The 19,475-nt window shown below is 37.7% G+C and overlaps 1 protein-coding gene across 1 annotated transcript in view; it reads left to right on the top strand.

Moving 5' to 3' along the window:
- Nucleotides 1–19,475, top strand: part of EXOC4 (exocyst complex component 4) — an 816,673-nt gene that overhangs the window by 634,695 nt on the left and 162,503 nt on the right. The window contains exon 12 of the mRNA XM_081287653.1: nucleotides 12,899–13,035. Within this exon, the coding sequence (XP_081143779.1) occupies nucleotides 12,899–13,035 (137 nt within the window). The remainder of the gene's footprint in view (nucleotides 1–12,898; nucleotides 13,036–19,475) is intronic.

Consider the following 19,475-nt stretch of genomic DNA (forward strand, 5'->3'; position numbering starts at 1 on the left):
GAATGGTAGGTAGGCAGCTCATTTTAACATTCACATTTATATTACAATATAAACTCTTTATGTTTATATCCAAAACTTGAGAAAGGAAACCATGGTTCTTGGGAATCTTACTTTGTTCAATCAAGATCAATAAGAGTTAGAATAAAGTTATCTTTAAATATCCATCTATTCTTTGTAACCTCATTTATCTTTGATCCTTTTAATTCTTTTTACTTTTATACTACTTCTTGTTATTAATTTTCTTCTTTTAAGTAAATTGCCTTTTTAAGAGAACTTGTATTGGTTTTGTTAAGGAAAAGAATGAAGGTATTTTTTTAAATGTGTATACCTAGCCTTTAACACATGGAATAATTTGGGGCTCTTTAAGCAGAAAGAGAACATTTAGAAATATACAGTAGGGAAGTAAAATTCCCAGGAACACTGTTAGATGGAATAAATCCTCCCAGTTTCTTTTTTCTTCCCTGGGATTTCATGAGTGGTTGGTTTTGTTATTTAAAAGCCAGATGCCCTTACACTATCCCTTTTCCTGCATCCTTTTTTTTTAAGTTAAAACTGCTGATGCAATACATATTTTATTACACTGATATTTTAATGAAGAATTTCATTTCCAAGTATGAAATATTTCAGGGAGTATGTAAGGACTATAAACTGATAACAGTAGCCAAGGTTATCTATTTTTTTCCCTGCTTAAGAAGGCTTGTGTAAATACTTAGAAGCCTTGAAATTGTCACTTAAAAAAAATGAAATGTCTTACAGTGAGTTTTATGTCTACTTGACAGAAAACTCAAGATTGATTCATAGCCAGCCAATAATATACCACTCACCACTCAGGAAAAGAAAAATACATCAATTTATAAGAATAATGAAATGTTTTTATTTTCTATTATCTTGAAAATACTTAGAAATCAATTTATTTTACTTCTGTAAACTGACTTCTCACTTGTATCATGAAGGTCAAAGTCAAGGCACAGATATTCATCGTTCCAAATATCATGACCTATTGTTTATGTGCTGTGTTGAGTCTATACCTGTGTACTTCCTGTGCTTTTCTTACTATCCCAATTGAGTAGTATAATATCTCTACCTACTCACCTAAAGAAGAAAACAGCAGCACTGACTTTTCAATCTACACCTTTTGTTAAGTTGTCTCAGAAACAGCGAGAGATGCTCTGCCTTCTCCATCACACTCACTGGTCCTGACATATACAACAGCAAATAAAGCAGATTTATGTGATGGCTGTACCTGTATTTCTATACTCTGAAATTTGTATACTTGCAAACAGTCAACTCCAGAAGTGCTAAAAGGCCCTCAGAAATTAGGAATAGTATTTTTAGTATAAAAGAATTTTAAAACATCCAGTTCCAAATAGCCCCTGTGCACACTGTTTGTTCCAGCAAGAAGTGCACAGAGGTAGCGAATGGAAGGCACATTTTTCCAAGTTGAGTACCACTGCATTAAGCTAGAGATCATATAACAGCCAGGCCAATCAGGGGTTCTAATTGATGCCATCTCCTCTGACCAATATTAAATGTCATATGTTGGGAAAATAATCTGATGTTAGATGTAAACACAGCACTTTTGACCAGAGGAAAGGCAGGTGGGGTTTAACAACCCTTTCACGGAAAGTTCAAGAATAAAGGACAGCTTCAAGTCTCCTCTTCTTCCTTTTCCAAGAAATCAATAAATACTTCACTCCATCAATTCCCTCCTGGGTATTATTTATAAGTTTATCATAGCTAAATTCAGTTAACTGATCTTGGAGTGTCAGATTACTACTGACTAGGAATGCCCCCAACACTGCTGGTAAACATCTAGAAAAGAAAGTCCATTGTAGGAAAAGTTATCTAGTTATCCTCTGATACTTTATTAGTAGCCTGAACATCCATCTTATATTAGGAATAAGAGTTTGTGAGATATGAGTCAGGGAACTAAGAGGTAGAGATCCAGACTATTTATCCATAAGAGAATTTCCATAGGATGTTCTTTAGTATAAGGATTAGATGTAGTTGCTTTAGACCAGAGCCTGTTACAATAACTCTCTTTTACATGACCCCACTGAGAAAAGCAATGAGGTAGTCAGTAGATGCTATAATGTGTGTATTACACAAAGATGATTACTGTCCAATAATTTGCTGGCTGTCATCTCCTCTCAACATCCAAATGTGGATGGGAAGTATAGTTCTAAAGATGAATCTCCTTTACATTGGCTTATTATCCAGTCTAGTCCATCCCCGCAATGTCATAAAGTCCCAATATGCTCAAGGACTTCTTCAGTTATAAAATTAAGGACTAATTTCACATTGGTTTCAGGAAAGAAGCCAGAGTAAAGTCCTGCAGCATAGTGCTTTAAAACCTTTATGGTAAATCTTAGAACCCAAACCATCAAGCACAACTCAAGGAGTAATTGCAGCATCCATTCATGAAACCATTGTTCATATGACTAAGTTCCTCATAGAGTTGTTCAAGTTCCTTAGAAAAGGAAGGAGAAACCTTACTGAATAGATTTTGCAGAGTTGGCAGATCCAGGTTAGCTCTCTTTGGTTTCTGCAGTGTTCTATCAGAGGTGAAAACTTTTAAACTGTTGTGAGTCTCAAAATACTCTGCTAAGTTGCTTGTTTTATCTTTTTAAATTTTCTTTGAAGGTGTTTCTTTTCAAACAAGAGCTGAAACTCTATTCTAGGCTTGAATATTTTGGCTATGACTGCATTAGTCTCCTCTTCGTATTCTGAGAAAGCTCTTCATCATCCTTTAAATTGAAAGCAGAATATTCACTTTCACTGTCAGAGTGAGACCTTGGAACTATTAATCTTTCCTTAGACTACAAGGTAGCATTGACAGAAATTCACTTTTGTCATTGTTCTTCAGCTGAACTTTGAAGCCGAATGGCCCTTGCTACTTTGAGGAATATTTATCATGATTTCAAAATCATTCTTCAAACTGAATTGAACACTATTTCTTGGTGTGTTTGCTGGTTCTTAAGTCAATATAGGCATCTTCTCAGAGTGTTTTCTACTCTAAAAGGAAAAAAAATAATATTCCCATCATTTGTAGCAGAACCATTTTTCAGGAATTAGTAGTGGAGGCTCTAGGGCATCCGCTAGCTCCCATGAAGAGCCCCAAGGCTGCATCACATGGTGACGGAGTGGGGGGGGGTAGGGAAGGAGCATGAGGCCCAGCTAGAAAGACCACATGGTGAGACAGGAAGCCCAAGCCCTCTTCCTTAGCTTCTGTCAAAGGTTGTTCTCTCCTCCCCTTCCTCTCCTTTTCCTCCTCCGCTCTTCTTCCTCCTTCTTTTTGTCTATAGCTCTGTTCTTTATTCTCTATTAATCTTCTTTACCTCATGCCATGACTGTCCAAGCCATTCTAGTCTCCTGCCAGGGCTCTCCCTTCTTTTGACTATGCCCAGTGTACCTGTCAAGTTCATCTATGTCTAACATTCTTTTCCCAGGAGGGGGCACAGTAGGGACTAGTAAAGATAACATTGACCTGGAAATCAGAAGGACTGACTTATTTTTTCTTTCCCAATCTTATTTCCTCCATCCTTTACCACCCACCTCTGTTTTTGATTTTCTGTTTAGCTCTGGTTTTCAGCAATTTGGCTATAGTGGACCTTGCTATTGTTTTTGTTATCTTCTACTTGAGGTTTATTGAACTTCTGGAATCCGTGAGCTTGTATTTTTCATCCATTGGAAAGTTTGCAGCCATTCTATCTCCTTTCCTTCTCATTGTCCCCTACCTCCCTTGGAAACTAAAGATGTGTGTGTATTAGATTGCTTGACATTGTCCCACAGTTCACTAGCTGTTCTATTTTATCATCCATTTCTCTGTGTGTGTTTTAGTTTGAATAGTTTCTTTTGCTGTTTTTCATTTCTCTTCTTATCATGTTCATATATTCCTTTACATTTTGAAGCATAGAATCACATTTATCATAGCTATTTCAACCTTCTTTCTACTGATTTTATTATCTGTGTCACTACTGGATCTCTTTTGATTAATTTTCTTTCTTCTTGGGTATTTTCCCCTATTCTTCCATGCCAAGTAAATTTTGAGAGATGCAGAACATGTAGTTTTATTTTTACATTGTTAAATGCTGAATTTTGTTATAGTCCTTTGAATATTGATGAACTCTGGGAACACATATAAATTGGGGGAGATTATTTTGATCATGCCATGCTTCTGAGCTTTGTCAGATTTTTCTAGAGCAGTCTTTAGTCTGAGACCAGTTTGAACCCCTTACTTTCTTTTCTGAGGTTTTGCCCACACCCATTTGTTAGGAGGTTCTTCCGCCCTAGCCAGTGGGACCTTGGGCCATTCCTGAGCTGGGTGAACTCTGGAGACTGTTCTTCCTGCTTCTTTCAAACACTTCTCTCTGGCTCTAGTGGTTTCCTTGACATAGATCAATACTCAGCTGAAGGTTTAAAGGGACCCTTCTGAAGAGCTCCAGGATTGCCTGCACTCTCTCATGCCTGCTCTCATGTCTGTCTCTCTCTCTCTCTCATTCTTCCTCCCTCTTTCCCTCCCCCTCCTCCTGGCCATTTCCCTCTGCCCCTCCCTTTCACTTCCTCACCTCATCTTTGTCTCTCCCTCTATTTGTGCAGCTACCTCTTCTCCAGTATTTTTCCTCACAAAACTCTAGCTGCCGTGGTCTCCCCCAACTTCAAATTCTGTCTCCTCGACTCAGCCAGTCTTCCAGGTTCTGTTTAGGTCCTTTCATGAGAGTGATGCTGGAGTTGACGCCTGGATAAGGCCTATATCCCTCTGACCTCTACCCCATGTGTGGTTTTCTTTGTCTGATCATAAAGTAATCCATGTGGTGTTAACTTTGGTACAAGGAATGTTCATTTCTCCGTCAGTCTCTTGTTTGTTTCAGTACCAATGACTAGCTTTTACCTGAACCCATTGTTTGGCTACAAAATGATTTTCTAATTCAGTTACATCTCCATGTATTAGCTGGCATTCTTAAAGTAGTCTTTTCCCTATTTGGTAATCCGAAAATACAGTTTCTACTGAAAAGATCAAGCAAATGCTCAATACTTTCTCTTTGCCCATTTTCAAAGGAGATTTGATTTGTCATCGCGAATTGTGACAAATAAGTCTTTTTCTGATTTTCTTTCTTCTTTTGTTTTTCATGTATTTTTCAGTAAACATAACCAATTCAATATTTTTTTTTTCTCTTTTTGATGCTTTTATCATCAGCTTTGGCCAAAGGGAATTGAGAGACTCGGACTTTAGCTTTTGAAATATCATGAGCTGAGCTATCTATCTATGCATGTTGCCAGATCCTTTAAGATTTGTATTTATTATGACTCTTTTTTTCAACTGGAGAACAAGGATTGCTTTCAACTCTAGAATTAGGACTCCAAGCTCCACTATCTCGTACACTGCCTTGCTGCTCTCAAGGTGCAGGAGACCCTCAGCCTGCCTATCATCAGGCTTTCCACAAACTGGTTCCTCTTCTCCAGTCAGCCCCAGCTCCCCTGATTTCTCTGTGGGAATCCCTTCCTCCAGTCACATTTCTCTCCTGTTTGCTACACAAGACCAGCTCATCCCTTGTCCCCAGCCTTTGCCTGCACCCTTTTCTTGCCTGAAATTCCTTGCCTCAGCTCTCCAAGTATCCAACTCACCCATCCTCCACATCCCAGACCAGCCTCCCCTAACTTTTTGCTTCTGTTCCCTAAGTTGTCTTTTTGCACATATTTTCATCTGCTATTGGAATTTCACCTTTTTCTATTCTGAGTGATGTTAGCCTAACTAGATTAGCATCACTCTCAGAAAGAAGAGTCTATATTTTTTAACCAAGAATATTTCTTGACACAAAAGAAATACTATAGCTACTAATGTTACATAATCCATAAGTTTCCTAACATATAGTGCTTTCTATTTTGCTAAGTAGCAACTGTAAGGTACTATTGAAAGACAGAGAGAGAGAGAGAGAGAGAGAGAGAGAGAGAGAGAGAGAGAGAGAATATATGTTGAGGATATTTTCTACTCTTTATACTCTCTGGATTTTATTATATATCCAGGGGAATTTATAACTTAGCCATAGCATTATACTGATATAGATAGAAGTCAACAGACATTTCTTATTACCTAATATTATCCAGGGAAAGGAAGTTGCCCCCTAGGAGCTCACAGTCTAATTGAGCATACTGTTGATGCTTTTTGTTTCATTCCCCTTTCCTGCTATTTTGTTTTGCTTTGTTTTGAAGATGAAATCACAAATCCCAAATAAACTCAGTCAGCTGTGCTTGTAATATATGTTTGGCATAGATTTTATTCAAACATAAGTGATTATCTACCCAAAATTCTTAAAAATACATTATTAGTAATTTATATCATATAAGTTTTTAACTGGCAAATGAACTTTATAATCACTTTTATGAATTCTAAGGCTGGAGACGTGGCTCATGGCAGAGTATTTGCTGGTATGCATGAGATCCTGGATTCAATCCCCAGTACCAGCAAAAAAGAAAAAAGAAACATGGATCCTAAAGGGATATTCTGACTTCTGCCACCATAAACTCTCTTTGCCTTATTTTGAGCTTCACATAAATGGAATCTAATGGTATACATACTCTTTGGTGACTACTGGCTGCTTCAGCATTATGTCTGTGATGTTCATGCATGAGAATTCTTGTGTGCACCACTAGTTTGTTGTTTTGCATTGCTCAGCAATATCTAACTATATGGCTGTTTCAGAATTTTACTTTCTGTTCTACTGTCAATGGACATTTGAGTTATTTCCAGTTTTTAGCTTAGCCTTCAGATTTTCTTTGGGAACCAGACTATAGAGCATATCTTCAGTGACCTGCTTTTTATTCTTTCTCTTCCTTCCTCTGACAGGTAATGCATTGATCTTTACATAGAAAGTGCCTTTTATGTGCCTAGTTCTATATAATTTTCCCTCTTTTAAGGAATCTTATGGAACAGTGGGGAGGTGATTAAAAGTACACAAAATATTATAACAAAGAAGTTAAAGGAACAGCTACCCAGTCAGGATATTTCCAGGTTCTTCTTTTTTTTTTTTTTTTTTTTTTTTTTTTTTTTTTGCTACTGGGGATCAAATGTAGGGTCTCAAATATTTTAGGCAAGTGCTCTATCACTGAGCTAGAAGTTGAGCGTTCCTTTTTTTTTTTCCTTTTTTTGGGGGAGGGGTGGGTGGACCTCAGATTGAACTCAGGGGCACTCAACCACTGAGCCACATCCCCAGCCCTATTTTGTATTTTATTTAGCAACTGAGTTGCTTAGTGCCTTGCTTTTGCTGAGGCTGGCTTTGAACTCTCGATCCTTCTGTGACAGCCTCCCAAGCCACTGGGATTACAGTATGCACCACCATGCCTGGCACCAGGTTCTTTCTTGAAGAAGGTTCTTTCTTCCCCTTCAGGACCTGCCCCTTCCCCAGGGAGCCAGTATTCTGACTTCTCCAGAGATTTCTTTTGCCTGTTTTTAAACTACAATAATAATAAAATCTTACACTTATACTACTTATGTCTGATCACTTTTAACTAAGCATAAGTTCTGTATGACTCATCCCTGTCATTGTGTACATTTGTCCTTTATCATTGCTCTGCAGTATTCATTGAATATACCACAATTTATTTGCCCACACCTATTGATAGATCTGAAGCTTGCTCTTCTTTCTGACCATTTTAAATACAATTGTTATGAATGTGTGTATTCTTGTCATTTGATGAATAGGAGCACACATTTCAGAGAGATATATAATTTTTTAAAAGATGATTTAGTGGAATAGCAGTGGCAGTTCCTCAGGAACCAATTTCTGAACTTGTGGCCTTTTACCAGCTGGTTCAGTAAAGGAGCAGACCCATTCAGAACAGTTGAAATGTCACACAAATCACAACATGGACCAAAAAACAGAAGGCAGGTTTCCTTTTGGCCTCTGTCACTGTTGTGTTTGTAGGTAATGTCATTGTTTAGTATCCAATTACTATTTCTTACTGATAGTAACTGGAAGGACAGTGTGGTATGATGTGTTTCGCTAACTTGCAGTTGAATATGCCTCAATTAACCACCGTTATTGTCATCATCAAGAATTTGTGAGACCCTCTCATTCCACAACTTCCTGTATGTGTCATGGGGATGCAGGGTGTGTACCTGAGGTAGTGAGTGGATTTTTTATGACCATGTTTTCCTTCCAATTCTTCTAAAGCAGTTTCCCAGAATCCTAAGTTCTTTCATCATCTCTGAACCATCGATGCACAGGAGCTAGAACAGCACACATAGAGACAGCATCCTTCAAACCAAAGTGGTTTTGTTTGCTTTTCTAATTGTGAATTTATTTATATATCTTTAAATCTCTAATTAGCATATTTTGGTTTATGTATCAATGTGTTATAGAAACTAAGATATTTGGATGAAATTAAATGTTTTGCAGAACTATCTAAGACCTTCAGTTACAATAAATGTTAAGTCCTTGGGAATCAAGATGCCGTCATAACAGTAGCAAGTAGGCTATGGTCCACTTTACTCAGTCAGGTTTTTGACCCACTACTGAGCATTATAATTGTATTCCAAATTTATCTTTTCACCCTCTTCTGAATGTGCAGTGCATCAACTTATTTAATAAACAATTATTGAGCGCCTGCAGTGTGTCAGATACATAGCTAGGATAGAGTCACTGGTCAAAAAGAATTTACAGTATAGTGGAAGAGACAGCCAAATGAACCAATGGATACCATTTAAAGACTAGGCTGAAATTATTTAGTCAGGGAGTTCTGGTAGCACAGAAGACTGGCATTTACTTTAGACCAACTAACCCTTTGGTGAATCTTCAAGGATAAGAGTCATGAGGAAGGAAGACCGTTCCAGGCATAGAGATCAGGAGGCACAAAGGGACAGAAGCAGGGATTATCCTGGTGCAGGCAAGCACCTGCTAGTGACTCAGTGTGGTTAGAGCAGGTGCTCAGTAGAGATGGAAAGAAGGCTAGATAGGTAGACAGGGTCATAGCTTAAGAGGCTGGAGTGTAGGACAGAGTGTAGGCCAAGAAGAAACAGACCTGATTTCTCCACTATGAAGAACACTGGTAGTAATACCTCTCAAGCATGTCATTGGTCTTTAGTGTCCTCGACAGAGCAACCAGGAAAGAGACATTTCCAAACCATGTTCTAGAACTTTGTTCTAGTAGATATAAAAAGATGGGCCACAAGAAAAAAAAATATTTCAATAGTTAAGGAGCAGATTGAATACTATATATACTATATTCTTCAAAATTCACAATTGAGAGCATATTAAAGGTTTTCAAAGTCTTCTAGTAAAGGAACTACTTTAGTTTTAACTCACCATTTTTTTTCGAGTTTTTCGAGCTTGGAGTCAGTTTTCCATATTAGTGTCATGCTGTGGAGGCCCATTTTGACAAACAGAATCCATGGTCCAAACATCTTCATTTCCTGTTTTGTTTGTTTTGGTGGAGCTGGGGATGGCACATGCCCTTCAAGTCTTCCATCAAGCCTCACCCTCCATCCTCAGTGATACCTCTCCAATGTGCAGGACTAAAGAGCTGGTTCTTATAGATTTACTTCTTAGATCAATTTGTGTCCTTGTCATCAACTTTGGCTGTTTATTTTTCATAGCAACTTTTTTTTTAATTGCCTCACCTGTCCTTTTCTCCTCATTTTTTATATCATGCTCAGACCATATGACCTGCTATTGAGTTGCAAGAAATGTGAATTGAGTTGTTGCTAAACAAATATCAATCATTTATAATGTATTTAATAGAAACTATAATGAATAAAGTTAGGATTTTACTTATTATAAAGTCTTCATATTCTGCATTGGCAAACCTCAAAATTAATAGAGTCATTATGATGCTAAAGAGATCAAATAAATAAAAACAGAATTAACTTTGTTAAAAATTTAATATTTTCAATATTTACCTGTCAGAGCCACTGATTTGGAAATTGTTATAAATTCTCAAAAAATGGGAACATTTTTTTCCTGTAAAAATCCCCATCATTTTGCAAACTGCAGTGTCATTTTCCTTGAAGAGAATGTAGTGATTGATTATCCAGAGTGCTGCCATGACAAGGTAAACCAACCAAATAGCTGGAAAATTGTATGTAATCATATAGCATCACCTAGGTGTGTGCTGAGCACAGCAATTAGAATTAAGCCATGCCGTTCTGATCATTCCCTGCTGTACATCCTTCTATCCCCCCGAACATGAACCTCCAGGGAATGGGCAGAGATGCTTGCAGTCACCTCTGCCCCTACAGATGTCATCAGTGCAGTTCTTGTCACCCAGATGCACTGTGGTAAATACAGTGCAAACCTACTTCACAGCAAGAGATTTCAAAATGCAGAGACATCTGTATCAAACATCCCTCACATATATGACATTCAGAGAGACGTTCATTAACATTCTTTTATTAGTAGTATAATCCCGAAGGTCCTGAGAAACTATAAACAAGGAGAGAAAAGTAATCATGGGAGCTGAACAAAAAGGAAAGGAGAAAGATCCTCCTGAAAATTCCGCAGTATAGTCAGGAAGGTCACACGTACCTGTGATGACTTGTGAACTGTTACACTGTGATTCAGCCAATGTCAAAGTAATGTAATGATGAGCAAATTGAATACATGAGTCATGAGAGTGATCAAATTATCCTTGGTTATTAGAGTACTAAACTGAATCAGAAGAAAGGAAGGGGCTACCCAAGCTACCCCAGACATGATTACCAATACTGTGATTGGGAATAGAACCAGGCTCTTTCTCTTAATAATTAGAGTAATCTCATTTTCCCTGCAATGCTTTAGATATTAAGTGGGCTCCGTTAGGATGGCAGATTCCTCTCTCCTTTATTAATTGCTGTCCACATGTCTTAGGATACCCTGTGTTCTGAATCAAGATGAGAATTTTAGATGTTTCTACGCATGGGCACATGTAGCCAGGCAGAATCAATTCCTGTCACTCACTCACAAATACAGAGGAATGGGATTATGGATCAGGGTGAAGCTGCAGTGCTTTAATCTTAAAATCAATACAGAAAAGGAAGTTGAACTTGTGGGGATTCTATAGAGACTGTAATTTGGTTTCCTAAGAGGTTTGCCTTACAGAATATAACTGTTCCTTTCTTCTCTCCTTCTAATTATTTTACTGAGAATGGAAAGGGGAGGGGAAGGGGAAAAAAGACAGAAACCTCTACAACCAAATCATCTTGAATAAGCATGCAAATGTAAGTCATAATTCAAGCTAATCCTCCTTTGTGTTGAGAAAAGCTATACACTTTTATCCATTCTTTATTGAAAACAATTAGTCAAAACCCTGTATCCTATAGCATGTATTTAAGCATAATAAAATGCCTTTGATTCCTTCATAGGTCACTAGAAAAATGTTTTTAATGTTTACTTTTATGCCTAAGTCTACTATAGCCTATGTGATTTTACACAAATAAATATTCAACACACTTGTTATTGACCAAAGGATTCCAGGCTGCTAAGCATGTGATTAATATTTACTCCCATGTAATTCTGCTCCTTTTGAAAGAGACATGAACTAATGGTTTTAAAGACTCAGTCTTTTTCTTAATCAGAGACTTACAGCTTATTGAATATGCCTCTTTTCAGATATAACACTGATTTGTTGCACAGTACTATCTATCTGACTTTAAAGTGGGCTTATTATTTTTCCCTTTGGATAGTTCTTTAATTCAGTTTTAAAATATGTCTGAGTCTGTTTGGATCCTCTTGCTGTAATGGTGACGATGATGTTGTTACAGTTTGGATTTGAAATGTCACCAGAGGCCCGGGTGTTATGTTAAAGGCCTGTTCCCCAGAGTGGTGCTGTTGGGAAGTTGGAGAGAACCCCCAAGAGAGTAGAGTCTACTGGGAGGTCTTCAGGCCACTGGGGGCATGCCCTTGAAGGAGGTTTTGGAACCCCAGCCCTTCCTCCTCCTCCTCCTGCTGCTGGCCATTAGATGAGCAGTTCTGCTCTGCTGTGCACTTCTGCCATGATGCCCTTGCCATAGTCCTAAAACCACGAAGCCAGTTAGTCATGGACCGAAACCTTCAAAATATGAGCCAAAATAACCCTTTTCTATTTATAAATTGATTGTCTGCGTTATTTGTTACAATACTGGAAAGTTGACTAACACAGTAATATACTCTGATCATGGGAAAATGTTTAAGCTGTGAGCAGAACTCAGGACTAGCGCTGAGACAGAATGGTTTGGTGAAGAGAGCAAAGCCTGGAGCCCTTGCTTTATTTGCTTCATCTTTCTAAGTTTCTTTGTACTTCTTTTGACTAGGGGTGATTTTAGGTGATGGGAAGGGGTGTCGAGAGGAATAAATGAGCTGATGCATGCAAAGTGCTTAGCACTGTACCCTGCACTTGCAAGAGCCCCATAAATGTTCATGATAGTCATGATGATTATGTGAGTCTCGAGTGAGAAAACATGCTGTGCATGTGAAAACGTTCTACAAGCTTTAAGACAATACAAATGTTGTTGTTAATATATTGATGGTTTTGAAACTTTCAAAATAAACCATGGAAGGCTTTTTCTTTATGCTGCTTATCATAGGTCACTCCTCTCAAAGTAGAACTCTGAAGGTTGTAAATCAGGCTCCAACTGAATATGCATTTTCTTTCTTAAAAATCAAAGAGATATCTTGTGACTGTCAAGAACTCCTCAAAATCAGTTTGCAAATCCTTATCCTATGTCATTCCAGAGAAAATACCTTCACAGGTCTTTGGAAGACCCAGTAGGATGTAAGATACTAATTTTGTTCTTGATTTTAGTCCATGTTTTTAAATGTCACATCCTTCAGGAAAGTTCAAGTGTCTTCAATTATTACATCCCTTCATTTGTCCTTCCTTGTCCTACACATTACCTGAGCACGGAAATCTCATGAGTTTCTGTGTCCTCTTTTTCATTCATTTCCAGAGCACTATCATCGTGGAGAAGACAGTGCAAGACCTCATGAACCTGATGCATGACTTGAGTGCATATTCAGATCAGTTCCTCAACATGGTGTGTGTGAAGCTCCAGGAGTACAAGGACACCTGCTCTGCAGCCTACAGGTAGAGCTTCTGCTAGGGCCTAAGCAAAGTCACTTTAGAACCCCGGGGGTGACTCTGATTAGTGATACTATCTTTGTTGCCTAACTTCCACCTTAAGAAAAAAGATCACTCCTGAATTTTTCAGGGGGCCTGATAGAACATGTTTCACAGAAATAGGCTCTTAGATTCTTCCATAGTCACCCTGACTGAGGGAATGAAAGGGACCAAGAATCAGAGACACATGAGACTACCCTGGAGTGGCTCAGCTGAGGGTATCAGCCTTGATTTTCATGAGACTCTAGAATTGTAAGGTTTGCCATCCTCAAGGAAATTTCAAACCTTGATTAGTCCATCTGGTGAGTGAAAAGATCTTTTAAGTAGAGCAATTTGAAACTCTTAATAATCTATAAAGTACTTCTTTTTCATCCTTACAAATGTATTCTCCCTGATGTTTGATCTATAAGCTTCCTACCTTCACAAAAGGACAGTTTTGTGGTGATGTTTTCAACATCACTAGAAATGAAAAACTAATGTTACAAACTTGAAAATGGTTAGTTATACCTCTGATATATTTTCTTTGGGTTGAAAAACCTTTCTGGGTTTATGGAAGAGATCATAGTCCTTCTCATGGAAAACAAATTTAGGAACAAATGATGGTCTGGTTGGCAAGACATAGGACAATTATCAAAGAAAGGAATGTGGGCTGGGGACATGGTTCAGTTGATAGAGTGCTTGACTCACATGTACAAGGCTGGGGTTCAGTCCCCAGCACCACACACACACTTACACACACTCTCTCACACACACACACACACACACACACACACACACACAATAGGAATGTGTGGTAATATTCTAACATGTATGTGATATATAACTAAGGATAGAGAGGTACAGAACATAGTAACTGTACTGCAAAGGTGATAACTGAATAAGACGTACTCTTAGGGCAGAAAGAGCAAAACATAAGCAAGACTGGAAAAAGATGGTGGCAGCCAGGAGTGACTTTGCAGAAGGAGGGCTATGTGCTGGGGAGATGACACTTAGGGAGGTGCAGCTCAGCAGGGGCCGAGGGGAAGCACTAGCATAGTTGCCTTGCATTTGGAGGGACCTATGTGGAGGAAGTTTGACTGGAATAGAGCTCTCAATGGAAGGTAGTAGGAGATAATGTTGAATAGAAAGAGTAAGGCCAACCAACATGGTCTTTTTAAAAAATGAGGCTTGGAAATATAAACATTGTATAGTAAATAATAAGTGAGTCCGAAAGCAGTGTTTAGGGGAGATTAATCAGACAGAGTAATACAGTATAGATGAATGCTCAACCTCCCTCGTTCCAGCAATAAGTGATATTTGTGCACACCTACGTGAACCAGTTAAAGAAACCCAACCACTTTACTGAGATGCACTCCCAATAATATTTTATTTTTTTCATTCAATGATTAATTCATCAAAAATTATTTTTGGGTTAAAATTATACATATAATGAATAACTTATAATAGATTATTTAAAAAATATTTACTGTAGTAATTCAGATAAAAGGGCTAAAAAGTATATTGTTGTGTTAACAGAAATCTTAAATTTATATTTCTTAGATTCAAATTCGTATAAATATTTTTTGCAGAAAATTCCATATATCCCATTAGGATAAAATTCATTGAGGATGTGATATAGAAATAATATTCAAAGAGAAAAGAAAATACATCCAACTGTTAAAAAAGAGCGTTTTCCATCTATATTTTCATGGAGGGCATAAAACTACACATAACACCTGTGAAAGACACGAACTTAGGATATCTGTCTGAGATTGGAATTTCTGAGCCATACATATTGTTTTTTCAGTTGCACAAAACCTAATTCCAAAGCAGTTAAAAAGTTGTACCAATGTCTCACATACCAAATGAGAATCTAATAGCATATTTTAAATATTAAAACATAAATAGTAAAAATGTCTTTGAATAATGACATTTTAAAAGCATTGCATTTTAATTTTACTTTTATGACTATGTTGAACTTCCATTAAATTTAAAACTTTTTTAAAAGGCAAGTTCTGCCCTCTTTTTCTTACATCTGATTATGAGTACCCAATAATTTCTCACAAATAATAATGTTGAATGTTAATTATAATGAAGAAGTTATATAACCTGACTATAATAAGGTAAAGTTGACTCTAGATTCTAAATGCCTCTTGTAGTCATTTTTATAGTATTGTTATTCATAATATTTTGACAGAAAATTTTAAAATTCTTGCAACGTTATTCATCACAGGTGCTCTTTTTTTCGTAGTTTTTGATCCTGCCTCTCAACATGAGATATGACTGGAACCTATGTGTATTAGTCTGCTTTATGATACTATAACAAAATGCTTGAGCCAATTAGCTTATATAGAGAAAAGGATTATTTTGGTTCACCATTTGGGATGGTCCAGTCAAAAATCAGATGATCCCATGGCTTTGGACCTCAGCCAAAATAGCACAGAGTGTGTTCAAGCATCTGTTAACTATTTACTGAGCATGTGCCAAGACACTGTGTAAGTGTGTGGGAAGAAAGAACTTAACCAGTGACTGATTCTACCTCTAATGAACTTATATTATAAAGGATAGAAAGGCACTAATATGGCATTATGTAAAAATGTGAATATGTAACAGATGTGATTCTGCAATCTATATTTGGGGTGAAAATGGGAGTTCAAAACACAATTTGAGTCAAATGTATGAAAGATGATATATCATGAGCTATGTAATGCTTTAAATAATCAATAAAAAAATAACAACACCTACCATCTGAAACTTCAGGAGAAGGGTCCCTTTACCATCCATAATTGTCAATATAGAAATTTTATTTAAAGTTAAACTTGCTGGAAGAGCCAGGCATTTGACACAATAATATGATATAATTTGTGGGGTCCAAAAATGCTTCCCCTCCCAGTGCTGGGTTCTCCCAGTAAGCATAGCCTCTTAAAAGTATTCAGGGTGTAGGATCCAAGAGTCAAGACATTTTTTATAGGTCATTGTACTCTTATGGGACGTTATGAGATAATGATATATTTTATATATTCATAAAAAAAAGTTTTACTAGTAAAAATATGTATGAGATATAAAATGAAAATCATAAACATGACTATAAGAAAAAAATAAGGATAGAAAGGGAAATATGAGACAAATGATCATAATTTTATATATAATCTTCACACCACTAATTTATGACAGGAAATATAAGGGAAGATACCGTGTTCCAGGAGGAAGAAATCACTGAGGGAAGGATATGAACCAGGCTTCTGGAAAAAGAGGAGGATTTAGAGAGTCTTAGGCAGGGGAAGAAAGGAACCTGAGCAATGTCAAGGACTGGGGGTTCGTCGGGATGGGAAGAACAAGTGAGTGAATGTGCAGGCTTTGAAAGGAACACTGCAGTCAAACTGCAGGATCTTGAATGCCAAGCTCCAGGAGTGGGGCCTTTTAAAACTAGGTAGTGGACAGCCACGGACTGGGTGTGGGTAGACAGCACCAGGCACAGGCCTGTGCTTCAGGGAGATTTTCTGAGTATTTTGTAAGGTGGACTAGAAAAGTGAGAGTGGGCAAGTAGAGGGGAGAGAGATTAAGTCCCTGAATTGGGGGAAAGAGAGGGATAATGGAGGGGAATTAGACAGCTCAGGAGGAATTAAAGAGGTAAAATTTTTAGATTTGACCATTAGTTGGCTACAGAGTAAGGAAACGTTAGGAAGAAACACTGGTTGAAATTAGCATTATCTTTTCTATTGCTGTGGGTTTTTTTGTTTTTTGTTTTTTGTTTTTGTTTTTAGTTGTTGTTGGACACAATATTTTTATTTTATTTATTTATATGTGGTGCTGAGGATCGAACCCAGCGCCTCACACTTACTAGGTGAGTGCTCTACCACTGAGCCACAACCCCAGCTCCACTATGGATTTTTTTAAAAACATAAATTTAAGATCTTACATTTACCCATTAAATGTAATGTTATTTTTAACTCCTTATTGAAGTCTTTTAAGGTATTTTTAAATCTTCATTCTGTCATCAAAAAATCTTAAGCTATTCTTCCAAATTCCATGTCATTCTTGATTTTAGAAGCAATCTTTTAGCTTCTTTATATATGTCCTGAAAAGAAAAAACAAGAAGAAGTTCAACCTAATAGGAATTTTGGAATCTACTTCTTAAGACAACTATGTATCACTCAATACTTCAGGAGCCCCTTTGGTTTTGTAACTAAGAAGGTGGACTTTAGTTCAAGAGCAGGCCCTGCAGCCCAAGTGTGAATACCAGCTTTCTGCCTACCAGTTATATGAACTAGTCTCTCTGTCTTAACTTCCTCATCTGCAAAAAGGGATAATGATAGTTCTTTTCTTTTCTCAAGGGGTTTTTAAAAAATACTAACTTTAAAAAAAAATAGTTTTTAAGTAAAATAGTATGACCCCCCTCACACAAAGATGAGCTCCTGTTTTGCTGATAGCAGTGTGTGGTGGTGATGGCTGCCTTGACTACCACCTGTGGCACCTATATTTTTCATCTTCTGCCCTACAAGAGATTGAATCAGGTTTCTTTCCTATATCTCCCAATTATAACACTTTTAAGGCAAACAGTACTCCGCTTACGTGTCTCCCCAAAATGTGCATGTAAAAGCCAGCTGTGGACAATACTCCAAGTATTTGTTCAGGAATCTTCCCAACCCTTCACTTTCAGGACCTACCTCTCCTGCTCTACTGAACTATTCCTTAGGAATTCTCATTTTAGGCTGTGTTTGGATAGGAGGTGTCCCCAAAAAATCTCATGTTAGACAATACAGAAATGTTCAGAGATGAAAATATCAGTATTATGGGTTGGATATGAGGTGCCCTTCCCCCAAAAAAGAACCCCTGTGTTAATGTAAGAATGTGCAGAGGTAAAGTGATTATATTATGGGAGTTGTGACGTTATCCCTCCATCCTAGTTTGAGTGACTGGATGGTAACTGTAGGGAAGTGGGACATGGCTGGAGCAGATGGGTCATTGGGGAAATGCCCTGGAAGGATGTATCTTTCCTGTGGCCCCTCTCCCTCCTCTTCTGCCCCTGCCCCTTCTTTCTGGTCTCACCATGAACTGAGCAGCATTCCTCTGCTGGGCCCTTCCCCCATGAAGGCCCTTACCTGGGCCAAGAACAATGGAGTTGACAATCTACAGATGGAGACCAACAAAATCATGAGCCCCAAATAAATGTGTTCTTCTCCAAGACGTTCTTGTCTATTTTGGTCACAGTGATGAAAGGCAAACTAACACAGTCAGATCTTGAGAACAAAGTCAAAACAACCGAAAGCCAAATTTATCATTTCTTCATTTAAATCAGGAAAGGAACAAAGTCATGTGTCTTGTTCTTTGAAAGATCTTCCTAGCTCCTGGAGAGGACCACTTTCTCACTGTTCACAAACTTCCTTTTATAACCTCTTCAGAGTCTTGTCCATGATTCCAATTTCACTCCATTTCTTTAATTTAATTTCCTTTTCTTTTTTTGAACCTCAGGGATTTGTTCTCAGTGTTTCTCCATTTCTGTCAAGATATCTCCAATAGTTCTATGATTCCATGTTTAATTATTTCAGTACCCCAAGATAAATTGCCTAAATTTGTCAGAATATTCTTTCATCTCAGTAATTATTAACACTGTTTATTATTTCATCCTTAAAACAATGATTTACTTCATTTCTAGGATTTCATTCATTCAACAAATGTTTATGGAGTACTCATAAGAGAGTTTGTAGATACAGTGGTGAAAAAGCAGATTAAATATCTGCCTTTATGTGGCTTACATCTGTTGGGACGGGAGAGAGGAGATAAATAATAAGTAAATATAATCCATAAACATAAGGAATTTCAGAAGATAATAAGTACTGTGGCGAAAAGAAGTGGAATAAGGTACATAACTCAGGAGTGTGGGAGAATGTGGTTAGAAGTTTAGTCAGTGTTCCAAGGAGGCCCTGTAGAGTCGAGGTAGAGGAAAGGCTGGAGAGTTAGGCAAGGTATCTGGAAAACGAGTACCCTGGCAGAGGACGAGGCCCTAAGGCAGAACTCTGCATGACCCTTTTCAAGAACAGCAAGGTAGCCAGAATCACAGAGGCAGTAAGGAAGTGGTATTAGAGGATGGCCATGAGGACAAGGCCAGCCCACTGTTGTGATGTGAAGTTTACTCAGTGAAATGGGTGCCATTGCAGGAATTGTGCTAGGAGCAACATGCTCTTACTTACACTTAAAATATAAGTACTGAAAATGGACTATAGGGAGACAGGATTGGAAACAAGGGGACCAATTGGGTGGTTGTGGTGATCAAGATAAGAAACCAAGTAACAGTGAACAAAGTTCCCTGCCAGATTGGACATAGGGTATGAGAGAAAGAAAGGTGGCAAAATGACTCTTAGGACTATTTCCATTGTGAAACGATAAGTTGCCAGCTATTAAGATGGAGGACACTGCAAGTTTAGGAT

The sequence above is a fragment of the Spermophilus citellus genome, assembly GCF_964194105.1.
Source record: "Spermophilus citellus genome assembly, chromosome: 3".
Taxonomy (NCBI): domain Eukaryota; kingdom Metazoa; phylum Chordata; class Mammalia; order Rodentia; family Sciuridae; genus Spermophilus; species Spermophilus citellus.